The sequence below is a fragment of the Pelodiscus sinensis genome, chromosome 3 (assembly GCF_049634645.1).
Source record: "Pelodiscus sinensis isolate JC-2024 chromosome 3, ASM4963464v1, whole genome shotgun sequence".
In the NCBI taxonomy this organism is placed as follows: domain Eukaryota; kingdom Metazoa; phylum Chordata; order Testudines; family Trionychidae; genus Pelodiscus; species Pelodiscus sinensis.
The window spans coordinates 193,853,814-193,866,211 of NC_134713.1; the positions used below are offsets into that span (position 1 = coordinate 193,853,814).

A 12,398-nucleotide genomic window follows, 5' to 3' on the forward strand; every position below is an offset into this window, starting at 1 on the left:
GGGTAGCACATCTTTGTGCTCCATTTGGAGTGATGTTACTTCACTCATGCAAATGTTTTCAATACAGACAGGGCCTAAGAACAGACTAAACAAGGAAGGATTGGAAGAGTGAAGTTGTGCAATTCACAGGAATAGGGAAATGATTCCAGGCAGGGGGGTAATATGAGAAAAGGCTCAGTCACTTGTCAAGCAAGCAGAAGAGGGATGTAATAAGGATGGGGGGTGAGATGGAAGCTGAAGGCACAAGGTATGTGGGGGAAATTAAAACAAGGAGGCATCACTATGAAGGGTTGAATCTTCAGATGCAGTTTGTGTGTTTTGCATAAATATCAGTACAAATAACAAATCACTCTTGCCTTTTACTGTTCCTCACTTAAAACAATGAGGAGTTCTGTGGCACCTTAAAGACTAACAGATTTATTTGGGCATAAGCTTTTGTGAGCCAAAGCCACTTTGTCAGATGCATCTAACATGGCTCCTCCTCCAAGACTTGCAAGTGAAACTGCTAAGGGAACAGGTGGCAAAGCACGGTTCTTCATTGAGACAAGACACAACCAGCGCAGGAAGGTTTTGATGAGATGTGCTTGGCCTTGGTTGGGGTGATGTTGGTGGTCACCAGATGATTTAAAGAACCGTCCCCCAGAAGCCCCCTTCCTACAGACGGCTGCAGCACTGAGGCTGGTCCAAGCACTGAGCTCCCACAGTATCACTCCCGCCAGCGGAAAGCCAGGGAGCTGGTGTGGGAGCAGCAGAAGAGGTGGGCAGGTGCCACTGGTAGGGCGAGGCAGCAGGAGGGAGGCAGGAGATGACAGGAAGCCCTAAGGAGGAAGAGAGAGGACAGCAGCAGGCCCCACGCCCAGGCAAGGGAGCGGGAGCAGGCGGGGGGCTCTCTGCCCCATAGCAGCCCATTGCACATCAGGGATGGAAGGTGGGGACCCCTCTGCCCACAGGGGAAGGGGCCAGCAGCAGAGCTGGGGGAGGGGGCTGACAGCTCCTCTGAATGCACCAGGCAACGGGCCAGCACGGCCCAGCATCCCCTCCATGCATGGCATGGCACCCCTCCCCCCACGTACCAAGGCAATGGCCCCGCCCCCTCCAGCACTCCCTGCCCAGGACAGCAGCAATCCCTCCTCTGCCTCCCCCAATCCCCTTCTCGGCCTTCGATTATTTCGGCCTGGGTAGCGAGGGACGGGGGGGGCAGGCAGAGGACCGATCGAGTCTCTCCGCGTTCTATTGAGTGGGCGAGTCAGCGCGCGCGCACCGCATGCCCTGGCCGCCCGCGCTGTGCGGCTCGCGCTCCGCAGCGGCCGGGTGGGGGAGGGGGATGTCGACGGCCTCCAAGGTGGCGCTGGGCATCTCGGTGCTGCTCTCGGCCGGGACGGTGGCCGCCGTGCACATCCAGCAGCGGCGCGTCAGGGAGGTGAGTGCGAGCGGCCCAGCGCTGCCCCGCCCCCACGTAGGCGCGAGCGAGTCGCCACCTCAGCCTCGACCGCCCCTCCCCCCCCCTCCACACTCGGGTTCCGACACTCGCAGCCCCGCCCCCTCAGCCTGGCCCCGCCCCTTGCGGAGGCGCGAGCGAGTCGCCACCTCAGCCCCGCCCCTGGGTTCCGACGCTGTCCCTCACTCGGAGCCCCGCCCCTTCGCCCTGGCCCCGCCCTTCTTCGGCCCCTGCGACGTTCCGGCCCCGCCCCCAGAACGATTTCCCCCTCAGGCCCGGCGCCGCCCCTGGCTCGTAGCCACGCCCCTCATTTTTGGCCACGCCCCTCATTTTTGGCCACGCCCCTCATTTTTGGCCCCGCCCCTGAGCCTCAAGTGCAGGGACCTTGCTTCTGTCAGGGGGGTACAGGGTTAACCGGTGCCTTACCGGGGGTGCGGGTGGGTAACCGGTTAACTGCCCAGCGCTTACCCCTCACCTGTTCAATGACTATCAACATCCCCAGCGTCGGCCCCGCCCATCACTGAGCCCCGCCCCCCACTGTCCCAGCTCCGCCCCCCGCTCTGCCCAGTCGGTCTCCCCACGACGACCTGCTGTCGGGTTCCCAGGGTTGGGCAGAAGCGGTGGCAGGTTCGAATGTGCTGGGGCCTCGCTAGTGGTCGCAGACTCCTCGCTGGTGGCTGGTGTCTGGAGCTGGGTGGGGCTTGTTAAGCCGCTGCGGGGCAGTGCTGCCGCACAGCTTCGGGGGCACGCTGGGCCTGGGTAGTGGTCTCAGTCGGTCTCTGCTGATGCACCTGTGCTCCATGGCATCCTCTTCCTCAGCTGCACTGAAAACATCTCTACCAACTCATGCTTCATGCTGGTCCCTTCCCTCTGAGGAATGCCAGGAGTGTCTGTAACCACTTGTGCGTTTCGCCATCCCCTCGCTCTGAGCCATGCCAAGAGTGCCTGTACCTGCTCATGTTCAATGCCATTGCCTTCTTCCAAGCTACGCTGAGAGCATCTGTACATGCTCATATTTCATGCCATTCCACTCTCTCCGAGCCACAGGTGGCTGTAGGGATGCTGAGCTGTATAGGCCCATGGTGCTTGGGCTCCACCAGTCTTGTGTGACAGCACTGGAGCATCTCCTGGCCCCACCTGCTGGCTCCCCGTGTGCCTCTCCTGCCCTTGCTAGAGCTGTGCCCAGGGCAGCAGGCATCCCCTGCATTCCCTTGCTGGCTGCAGCCACTGTAGCCTGGCGATAAGGGAGTGAGGCGGATGGCAGGCTGACTGCTTTGTCTGCTGGGAGAAGGTGCATGGCAGCCTTCTCTTACCCCAGCAGGCACTCAAAGTGGATTCCTTCTGGGGCTTGGGTGAGTGCCAAGATGGGGAGGACTGGAGGGAGTCCTCCTCTCTGGTGCCAACCCTGGGGCAGCCTGCCTGCTGCACCTCAAAGTTTGAGCTCCTTATTGTCACACCAGAGCCCACACCCCCAACAAGACCCCTCACCCCCTTCCTCATCCCAGCCCTGAGCCTCTCCCACATCACAATCCCCCTCATCCCCACCCCAAAGCCAGAACCCTCCCTGTTCCGACCCTTACAAGGCAGATTTGGGGAAGTTGGGCTTGGATCCATTCTGGACACCATCAAAAATTATACAAGCCTGCCATCCCTGAGCATCTGTACCTACTCATGCTTCATGCTATTCCCCTCCTCTGAGCTGTGCTGAGAGATTCTGTAGGTGATACCTCCTCATCAGCCTTCTTTTTTGCACTGGCCAGGATGTCCTTCCATCACTCTTGGAGGAGGAAACTGGAAAGTGGGGTGTTTTGTGACTGGGGGGGCCTATTTCTGTTCCTTGTGTGATAAAGTCTCTTTGCAGAGTTCCTCTGGGCAGTATTACATCAACATGGGGGTAGACTTCTGTCTTGCTTAGGGCCGCATGCTGTTTGCTGATCTGGGTGGAGTTATGGAAGGTGGTCAAGGAAGGGAGTTGATGGGAGATAGAACAAGCAGTTCAATCAGTCAATGCTCCTTCGCATTTCCTGGTTTATACTGGCGGATGTGCAGTCTAGCAACCCAACCTGAAAGCTGTCAAAGATTTTGCATGGGCTTTAAACTTGATATGGTTCTGGCTTTTTACACAAATGTATGATAACTGCTGGTGGACCCCCAACCTCGAACGTAGAGTCCTACAAGGTATGAAGTGTCACTTGAGAAGATGCTGAGTCCTTTTATTTAGGACTCCAGCTGTGTTCTGAATGCAGTATTAGCACCACCTCTAGCAAGGGTTGTCCAAAACACTCCTATTATAGGATCCTGTTTCTAGTTCTTCATAGCTTTACCAAAGTGTAATTCTTCAGATTGAAATTTCCAGTGCTGTATGTATGTCTTGGGCTGATTTTTCTTTCCCAGCTGAAATAATTCAGCCATTTTCAAGGAAAGCATTAGGCGAAAATGCATTGTTTTGTTCATGCTAAAATAATTATTTCTAACAGTTTACTGAGAAGTACAAACGCTCCCTTGTTTTGGAGCAAAGGCTTGGCATTTGTCCTTTGTATCATGGATGTGCCTTTCTGCTGTTCTGTGAAAAGCTAGCCAACCCTTTGAAATATCTCATTTTGCACATGTTCAGTAGACACTTGGTAGAGTTTAGTAGCTAACTTAATGAAGATGTAGGCTCAATTTTCAGGCTATAGATTAGAAACTAAGCAGAACTTTCCCAACAATTTCTGCTCCCCACTTCTCTGTGTGGCGGTGGAGTTGGACACTGCTTTATCACCAGGCAGCATGGAGAAGGGAGCTGCAGAAAGCACAAGAGTCTTGTGGCTGTGCAAAATTCTTGGGATTGGGATGAGTAGGTAGGGGTAGAGTGAAACTGGGATTTAGATGGGGAACCCAGAAGGGAAGATGGAATAGTTAGGCAATGAGACTTTGGACTGGGATTAGGAGCCTGCGGGTTGGAAATAGGGATGTTAAATTTCAATGAATCAGCTAATTGAGTAGTTAATGGAATTTCGCACTGTGCCTCGCCCTCTGAAATGTACAAGATCTGTGTGCATCAGTGGTTCCCTCTGTCTCTCTCCCTTTGAAATGTACAGGAGCTGCCCATGGCTCTTGTACATTTCAGAAGAGAGAGGCAGCAGGAACCTCCGGGAGCAAAACTGTCCAGGCTGGCTGGCATGGGTTCCCTTCTGTGCCTCTTCCTTTGAAATGTACAAGAGCTGCAGATGGCTCTTGTACATTCCAAAGGGAGAGGAGCAGCAGAGGGACCAGTGTGAGCCGGGCTGTTTCAATCCCCACTCGCCACATTTCTCCCTACCTCCTCTACCCCTAGCGGAGACAGTGCTGGGGGGAGAACTCGCTTTTAAGCCAGTTCCCCCAGCAAAAGCTTTTTCTTCCCTCCTCCCTCTTGATGCCTCTCTCTGATAGAGGCAGCAAGAGGGGGAAGCAATTAGTCGAGTTTCTACTCGACTACCTGCTGATCCTGGGCTCCATGGGGCTCCCGAATCCGGGCTCCCCCCGGTGTTTCAAAGTGGCAGCGCTGCATGGAGCTCGAGGTTAGCGGGAGGAGTCCCCAGATGATCCTGGGCTCCATGCGGCACTGTCTCTTTGAAACACTGCCTGCAGCCTGGGGACACCCCCAGCTGGCCTTGGACTGCACACAGTGTTTCAAAGTAGCAGCGCTGTGGAGAGCCTGGGATCTGGCCCCAGACTCCAAGCGGTGCTGCCGCTTTGAAGTACCCCCTCCTGTTCCCCCCCCCCTTGCTGCCTTTTTCTGATAGAGGCAGCAAGAGGGGAGGGGGGGAGTGACTAGTCGACCAGCCTGTCGACTATCCGAAAATCATTAGCTTATCGGATAGTTGGATGTTTGTGTTACTGTATTTGCTAATCGGATAGTTGACTAGTCCTTCACATCCCTAGTAGTCGACTAGTTGCTTACATCCCTAGTTGGGAACAGGACTGGGACAGACATCACACTTGGGGAGAAAAGATGTTCATTAAATCAGCACCATCCATACTGTGCACAGGGATGCTGTAAGGAAAAATAGCATGTAATCATGTAGTTAAAGGCTGTTTCATCCTACATCATGCAAGGGACTGAATTAAGGTGGTACATGTGGCATTTCCTCACTCTTGAGTGCTTTCCCTATGTAAATTTAGTACTCTTCTAATGTAATTTATGTGTGCATGCGTGTAGAAGGGAAACTGTGAGGTGGATTAATGCATGTGGTTAGTTCCTTAAGATGGTGCCTATCTTTTTTTTTATTTTTATTTTTTTTAAGATTACAGCAAGTATGGGGACTTACCCTGACTCCCAACAGCTCTGTCCCCACCTTTCTCTGTATCTGTATTAATTGCCCTACCCTCTTAATACATTCCCATAATCCATACTACAATTTGTTCTTTAGACTTTCCCAGTTGACCATAAGACTTCTCTCCCGCATCCTGTTCCTTGGAACTGTGAAAATTCCAGTAGGTTCAGCACTGCTTGTGCTACTGCCTTCAACTTCAGCTCCATTCATAGCATAGTGTTGAGTGTCTTTGATCAGGCACATTTAGAATTGCCACTGTGCTTCTGACTGGAAATCCCAGATGGTGGCTAATTGCAACAGTTGTCCAGCTGACAGGCGGCATTGTCAGATCTGAAGGACTGCATGAAACTCTCTAAATGTGGAGTTTGCAGAGGAGCTTCTTGGTTAGCTGTGAAAATATGTCTCATGGGGCAGAATCAGCATCAGCATTTTAAAAGTCTCAGAGGGGTAGCTGTGTTAGTCTGTAAGGGCACAGCTACATAGCAGGGCGAAAGCCGAAATAAGCTGCGCAGCCCAAGCTAAGTCGGTTTCGGTTTTTGTCGCGGTCTACTCAGCAGGAAGTCCAAGAAAGAGCACTCTTCCTCTGACTTCCCTTACTCCTCATAAAATGAGGGTTACAGGGGTCAGAGTAAGAAGTCCTCCAGCTCAACATTATTTTGACAATATGTCGAAATAACTGCTTTTAGTATAGAAGCAGACTATGTTATTTCAGAATAACATTGTTGTGTAGATGTACCCACCCTGAAAAACCTTAAAAAAACGTTGAATGGTCCTGTGGCACCTTCAGATTAAACTGAAGAAGTGGGTTGTGCCCATGAAAATTCATGATACTATCTACATGTTTTGTTAGTCTCTAAGGTGCAGTGGGACCATTTGTTGTTGAAGTTTTTTCATTAGCATTTTTGTTGACAATGTTATGTCCCATCTCTTTCCACCCAAATTGCAATCTATTCCTCTGTCCAGCTTTATCACAATTTTAGGGAGAGTTGGTGAGATGATTATTTGAGGTACACCCCAAACATACATGAATTTTACATGAAATGATTGTGTGCATTGCGTGATATTTAGCAGTCCCTAGAGCAGAAATGGGTCCCACCTGTTTGATCCTTGCAACCCTAGTGGTCAATTTAAATTGGTTCAGCTTCAAGGCTCTATTCACAAGCAATAGGACCAAAAACTTACATTTTTAAATGACAACTGAGATTATCCATTGCATTTCCACTTACCCCAAATCCAGGGGCTGGTGGCCACAGACTTCATAAGGGCCTAACAATTATATGGAAAGCAGAGTCTCCAATTAGGGCTATGAGGGAAAGCAGAGATTAAAAAGATGGTGTAGAGTGGGATGGAAGTATGGATGGACTCAGCCTTTAAAGGTTCTCATAGATCCCCTAATTTCTTAGCTATAACCAAGGCCTGGTCTGTACTTAAAAGTTAAGTCAAGATAGCTACAGCACTCAAGGATCTAAGAACACTTCTGTCAACTTCGCTACTGTTGCTGGGGTGGTGGTGTCCCACAGCATCTGAAAAACACCTTCTGTCACTGTAGAAAGCATCTGTGCCATGATACTACAGCGCATTGTTAGGACACCATAGCTGTGCCGTTGTAATGCCCAGAGTGTAGACATGCACATCTGTATTTTCTCTTCCTGCAGCTCTCCTGCACTTTATAAGCAAAAATAGCCTCCCTAATGCAGACCCTGATAATCAGTAAAAGCGATAAGGAGTCCTGTGGCACCTTATAGACTAACAAATGTATTGGAGCATAAGCTTTCGTGGGCAAAGACCCACTTCGTCAGATGCATGTAGTGGAAATTTCCAGAGGCAAGTGTAAATATGCAGGCCAGAATAAGGCTAGAGGTAACGAGGTTATTTCAGTCAGGAAGTGCGAGGCCCACTTCTAGCAGCTGATGTGGAGGAGTGAACACCAAGAGAGGAGAAACTGCTTTTGTACTTGGTTAGCCATTCACAGTCTTTCTTTAATCCTGAACTGATGGTGTCAAATTTGCAGATGAACTGTAGCTCAGCGGTTTCTCTTTGAAGTCTGGTCTTGAAGTTTTTTTGCTGCAGGACGGCTATTTTTAAATCTGCTACTGTGTGTCCAGGGAGACTTAAGTGTTCTCCTACAAGTTTTTGTATATTGCCATTCTTAATATCTGATTTGTGTCCATTTATTCTTTTACGTAGGGACTGTCCAGTTTGGCCGATGTATATAGCAGAGGGGCATTGCTCGTACATGACAGCGTATATTATATTGGTAGATGTGCAGGTGAATGAACCAGTGATGGTGTGGCTGATCTGGTTAGGTCCTGTGATGGTGTCACTGGTATAGATATGAGGGCAGAGTTGGCACTGAGGTTTGTTGCATGGATTGGTTCCTGAGTTAGAGTTACTGTGGTGCAGTGTATAGTTGCTGGTGAGAATTTGCGAGGACTGACTTGCCTCCCAAGGCCTGTGAAAGTGAGGGATCATTGTCCAGGATGGGTTATAGATCACTGATGATGCGTTGTAGAGATTTTAGCTGAAGACTGTAGGTGATGGCCAGTAGTGTTCTGTTAGTTTCTTTCTTGGGCTTGTCTTGTAGTAGGAGGCTTCTGGGTACATGGCTGGCTCTGTTTATCTGTTTCCTCAATTCCTTGTGTGAGTATCGTAGTTTCAAGAATGCTTGGTGGAGATCTTGTAGGTATTGGTCTCTGTCTGAGGGGTTGGAGCAGATGCGGTTGTACCTTAGTGCTTGGCTGTAGACAATGGATTGTGTGGTGTGTCTGGGATGGAAGCTGGAGGCATGAAGGTAGGCATAGCGGTTAGTAGGTTTTCGGTATAGGGTGGTGTTTATGTGACGGTCACTTATGTGCACTGTGGTGTCCAGGAAGTGGATCTCTTGTGTAGACTGGTCCAGGCTGAGGTTGATGGTGGGGTGGAAGATGTTGAAAGCATGGTGGAATTCTTCCAGAGTCTCCTTCCCATGGGTCCAGATGATGAAGATGTCATCAATGTAGCATAGGTAGAGAAGGGGCATTAGTGGACGAGAGCTGAGGAAGCGTTGTTCCAGGTCAGCCATAAAAATGTTGGCATATTGTGGGGCCATGCGGGTGTCCATCATGGTGCCACTGGTTTGGAGGTATATATTGTCACCGAATCTGAAATAGTTGTGTGTGAGGATAAAGTCACGGAGTTCAGCCACCAGCTGTGCTGTGGCATCATCAGGGATACTGTTCCTGACAGCTTGTGTTCCATGTATGCGTGGGATTAGATATTAGGAATGGCAATATACAAAAACCTGTAGGAGAACACTTCAATCTCCCTGGACACACAGTAACAGATTTAAAGGTAGCCATCCTGCAGCAAAAAAACTTCAAGACCAGACTTCAAAGAGAAACCGCTGAGCTACAGTTCATCTGCAAATTTGACACCATCGGTTCAGGATTAAACAAAGACTGTGAATGGCTAACCAAGTACAAAAGCAGTTTCTCCTCTCTTGGTGTTCACTCCTCCATATCAGCTACTAGAAGTGGGCCTCGCACTTCCTGACTGAAATAACCTCGTTACCTCTAGCCTTATTCTGGCCTGCATATTTATACCTGCCTCTGGAAATTTCCACTACATGCATCTGACGAAGTGGGTCTTTGCCCACGAAAGCTTATGCTCCAATACATCTGTTAGTCTGTAAGGTGCCGCTGGACTCCTTGTTGCTTTTACAGATCCAGACTAACACAGCTACCCCTCTGATATCTGATAATCAGTGTTAACTATTGCTTTGTCTGTGCTCAAAAGTGCACCAGTTTATCTAAATTGTTTAAAAATTGAATTTAGTTAAATTAATGCAGACCTCTAATATGGACACTTTTAAATTAGTTCACATCGGGCTTATGTCAATTTAAGAAACTTTTGGCCTTCATGAACTAATTTGAGAGAAGCCAAGTGAATTTAAGCTTGTGCCAGTTTAACGAAATCGGGGTTCTCTACATTTCTATCACTATTCTTCATTGCATCATGACCCCCTTCTGACAACAAGCATTTCTACACAATTCCAGGAGGGGGGAACCAAAGCCTGAGTCCTTCCAAACCCCACTGCTCCAAATGGGACCAAAGCTGAAGCCTGAGGGCTTCAGCTCCAGGTAGGAGGTCTATAACCTGATCTCTCTGCCAGGGCAGTGGTACTTGGTTTTGGCTTCAGCTCCAGACTTCAGCAAACCTAAGCCAACCCTGGCAAGCCCATTAAAATGGGATTGTGACCCACTATAGGGTCCCGCCCTATAGTTTGAAAACCACTGAACCTAAACTGATATAAAAAAATCAAACTGTTGCAACTTATGTGTATAGACCACACCACACCTAAGTCTGCTTGTATGTATTTTGATGGTACTGAAGGATGTCCTCTGTCATTTGGGACAAAACATAAAGATTTTTTGCAAAATACATATATAACTATAGCTCTAAAGTGAATGAAAGCATAGCCTGGTAGGTTATAAGAGTGTATTTTATTGGATCAAGAGACATGCTTGAAACCTGCATTCATAAAAATCTCTACATTTTTTCTGTATATATAGTATGGTAGTACATTTCATTATACTACTAAAGTAATAGTTTATCAGGACAGTAGTAATTTTATAATCGGAATTAAATTGACTGAAACTGATAGGAAAGAACTGTTCCCATAAAATTAATTTCCAGAGAGATTTTGACATTTTTGGGTGAAATGTATTTTGTCTGCCTCCATAATTTTTGAAAACAAGATTAAAATATTTCTTGCACAAAATATTTTTTCTTCATGATTCAGATGGGACACATTATTTCCCTCAAAATGCGTACGTACTTGGTTTCTGGGTGAGAAGCGATGCCTCTTCCTATTAGAAAGTTTATTTTATTTTTTGAGGTCAATTTTTAAAATGAATGATTTGCAAATGCATTTTCAGATCTATTAAGCCTGCCTATATAATATCAGATTAATCAAATAAAGTATTTACCTTTTTGGCTATTAATTTATTCATAAATTATTTTTTCCAGCATTCATCCAGTCAGCAGTTGTAGTGCCTATGAATACATATGAATCCTGATCATGCAAAGATTTATGCTTTACACATATCAATTAGTTATTTAGGCAGACCTATAAGTTTTGAAAGGATCAAGACCATAGGTAGTAACAAAATATGGGCCTGGTCCTGCAGTTGGATCCATGTGGACAGAACCCTGTGCTTCTTCTAGTATTGGTTTCTATGCAACTATTTCATGTGTTTCCCTAATCAAATGTCATATTTTAATATCTTCTGTTAAAGGTGCCACCTTCATCTTGAAATCTAGTCAATCTCAAAGGAATTAGAAGCAGTTTCAAGTATCACTCCTACCCCATAGTTCCTTTATCAATGTTTGCAGTTTTGCAGATGTATTTTCTTGTTTTCAATATGCCTTTCTTTCCTCTATTGTTTGTACAAATTACCCACACGAAATACCCATAAACAAAAAGGGAAATTGACAAAAGCCCAGATTCAGTAGTTGGACCTACTTGTGGGGATCCAGTTTCAGGAACAAGGTCTGCCTATACAGAAGAAACAGCTAAATTAACTATATATAAAGCACAGTGAGTTCTGCGTTAGTGGATCCCTATGCATTGGAATCTCCACTGAATTCTTGGATCTCTGCATGGATTCAAGGTATTAAGAACAAAATGCTGTCAAGTGCACAAAATAAACCAAGTGGAAAAACTTTTTCTCTTTCAGTTATAATCCTTTTACATTTAATTCATTTTTTTAATGTAGTCTCCATGTTGTCTATGTTAATGTCTGTTAATTCTGCTCAAGCAGAGGATCACAAGTTGAGATATTTCAGGCAGATTAGTTGAATTCTGATAAGGATGGGGGAGAAGTCATAATCTTCGACAGATATATTGCTGTCTCTCCGTAATACTGTAGAAATGATCAATATACAATATTTACAGTTGTCTAACACTTTATCATTATAGGAAGATTATGTAGCTGAACCAACAAATATAGTTTTCCTAGCATGTTACCAGTAGTTATCAACATCCACCTATCAGAGCTCCGTTCTAGTCATTTTAAACTCGAAAAGTAGCTTGTGTCTTGAACAGAGAATTGAAAGTTTGTAACAGTTATATATTTGGCAGTGCTGTGACAGAGGTTGGAATGCAAAGGGGTGTTAGTTCCATGCAATCGACTATAATGAACCATGTCTCTTGTATTTTCAGAGGCTGCACGAAGGAGTTGTCAGAGACCTTGAGAGACAAAGCCGTAAACTGGAAAATATTCGCCTTTTACAAGAACAGATTACTCTGACCAAGCAACTTGAAGCAGAGAGACACAAGATGTTAATGGAAAAAGAGTCCCAACAATCCTAGACTTAAACATGAAGTTTTAGAGTTGGGACTGAAGGACAGCAGGGATTTGTGTTTGAGTGTTCCTAGGTGTTTCAGGAAACGGAAGCTACTTCCATCACCTTTAGCTACCTAGTCATCAAGTCTAGGAAATTATATACATTAAGAAGTGTGTACGCAGAATTATTCTCTAACTTGAATATTTTCATGTGAGCAGAAATATAGTGTAGAAGGCTTCATACCTGGCTGGCTCACCTTATATGGGTGGTATTTTAAATGCTGGAGGGAGAGCCCCATGTAATGTAAAAAAATCCCTTCCTCTGCTTGCCAAGAAGGG

At 47.0% G+C, this 12,398-nt stretch overlaps 1 protein-coding gene across 1 annotated transcript; it reads left to right on the forward strand.

The window, feature by feature from the left end:
* Positions 1-1,238: 1,238 nt before the first annotated feature.
* PET117 (PET117 cytochrome c oxidase chaperone) lies at positions 1,239-12,087 on the forward strand. The gene is made up of 2 exons (XM_075925758.1): positions 1,239-1,420; positions 11,936-12,087. Exons 1-2 carry the CDS (start codon positions 1,265-1,267, stop codon positions 12,083-12,085), a joined length of 306 nt encoding a protein of 101 aa, XP_075781873.1. The 5' UTR covers positions 1,239-1,264; the 3' UTR covers positions 12,086-12,087.
* Positions 12,088-12,398: the final 311 nt, after the last annotated feature.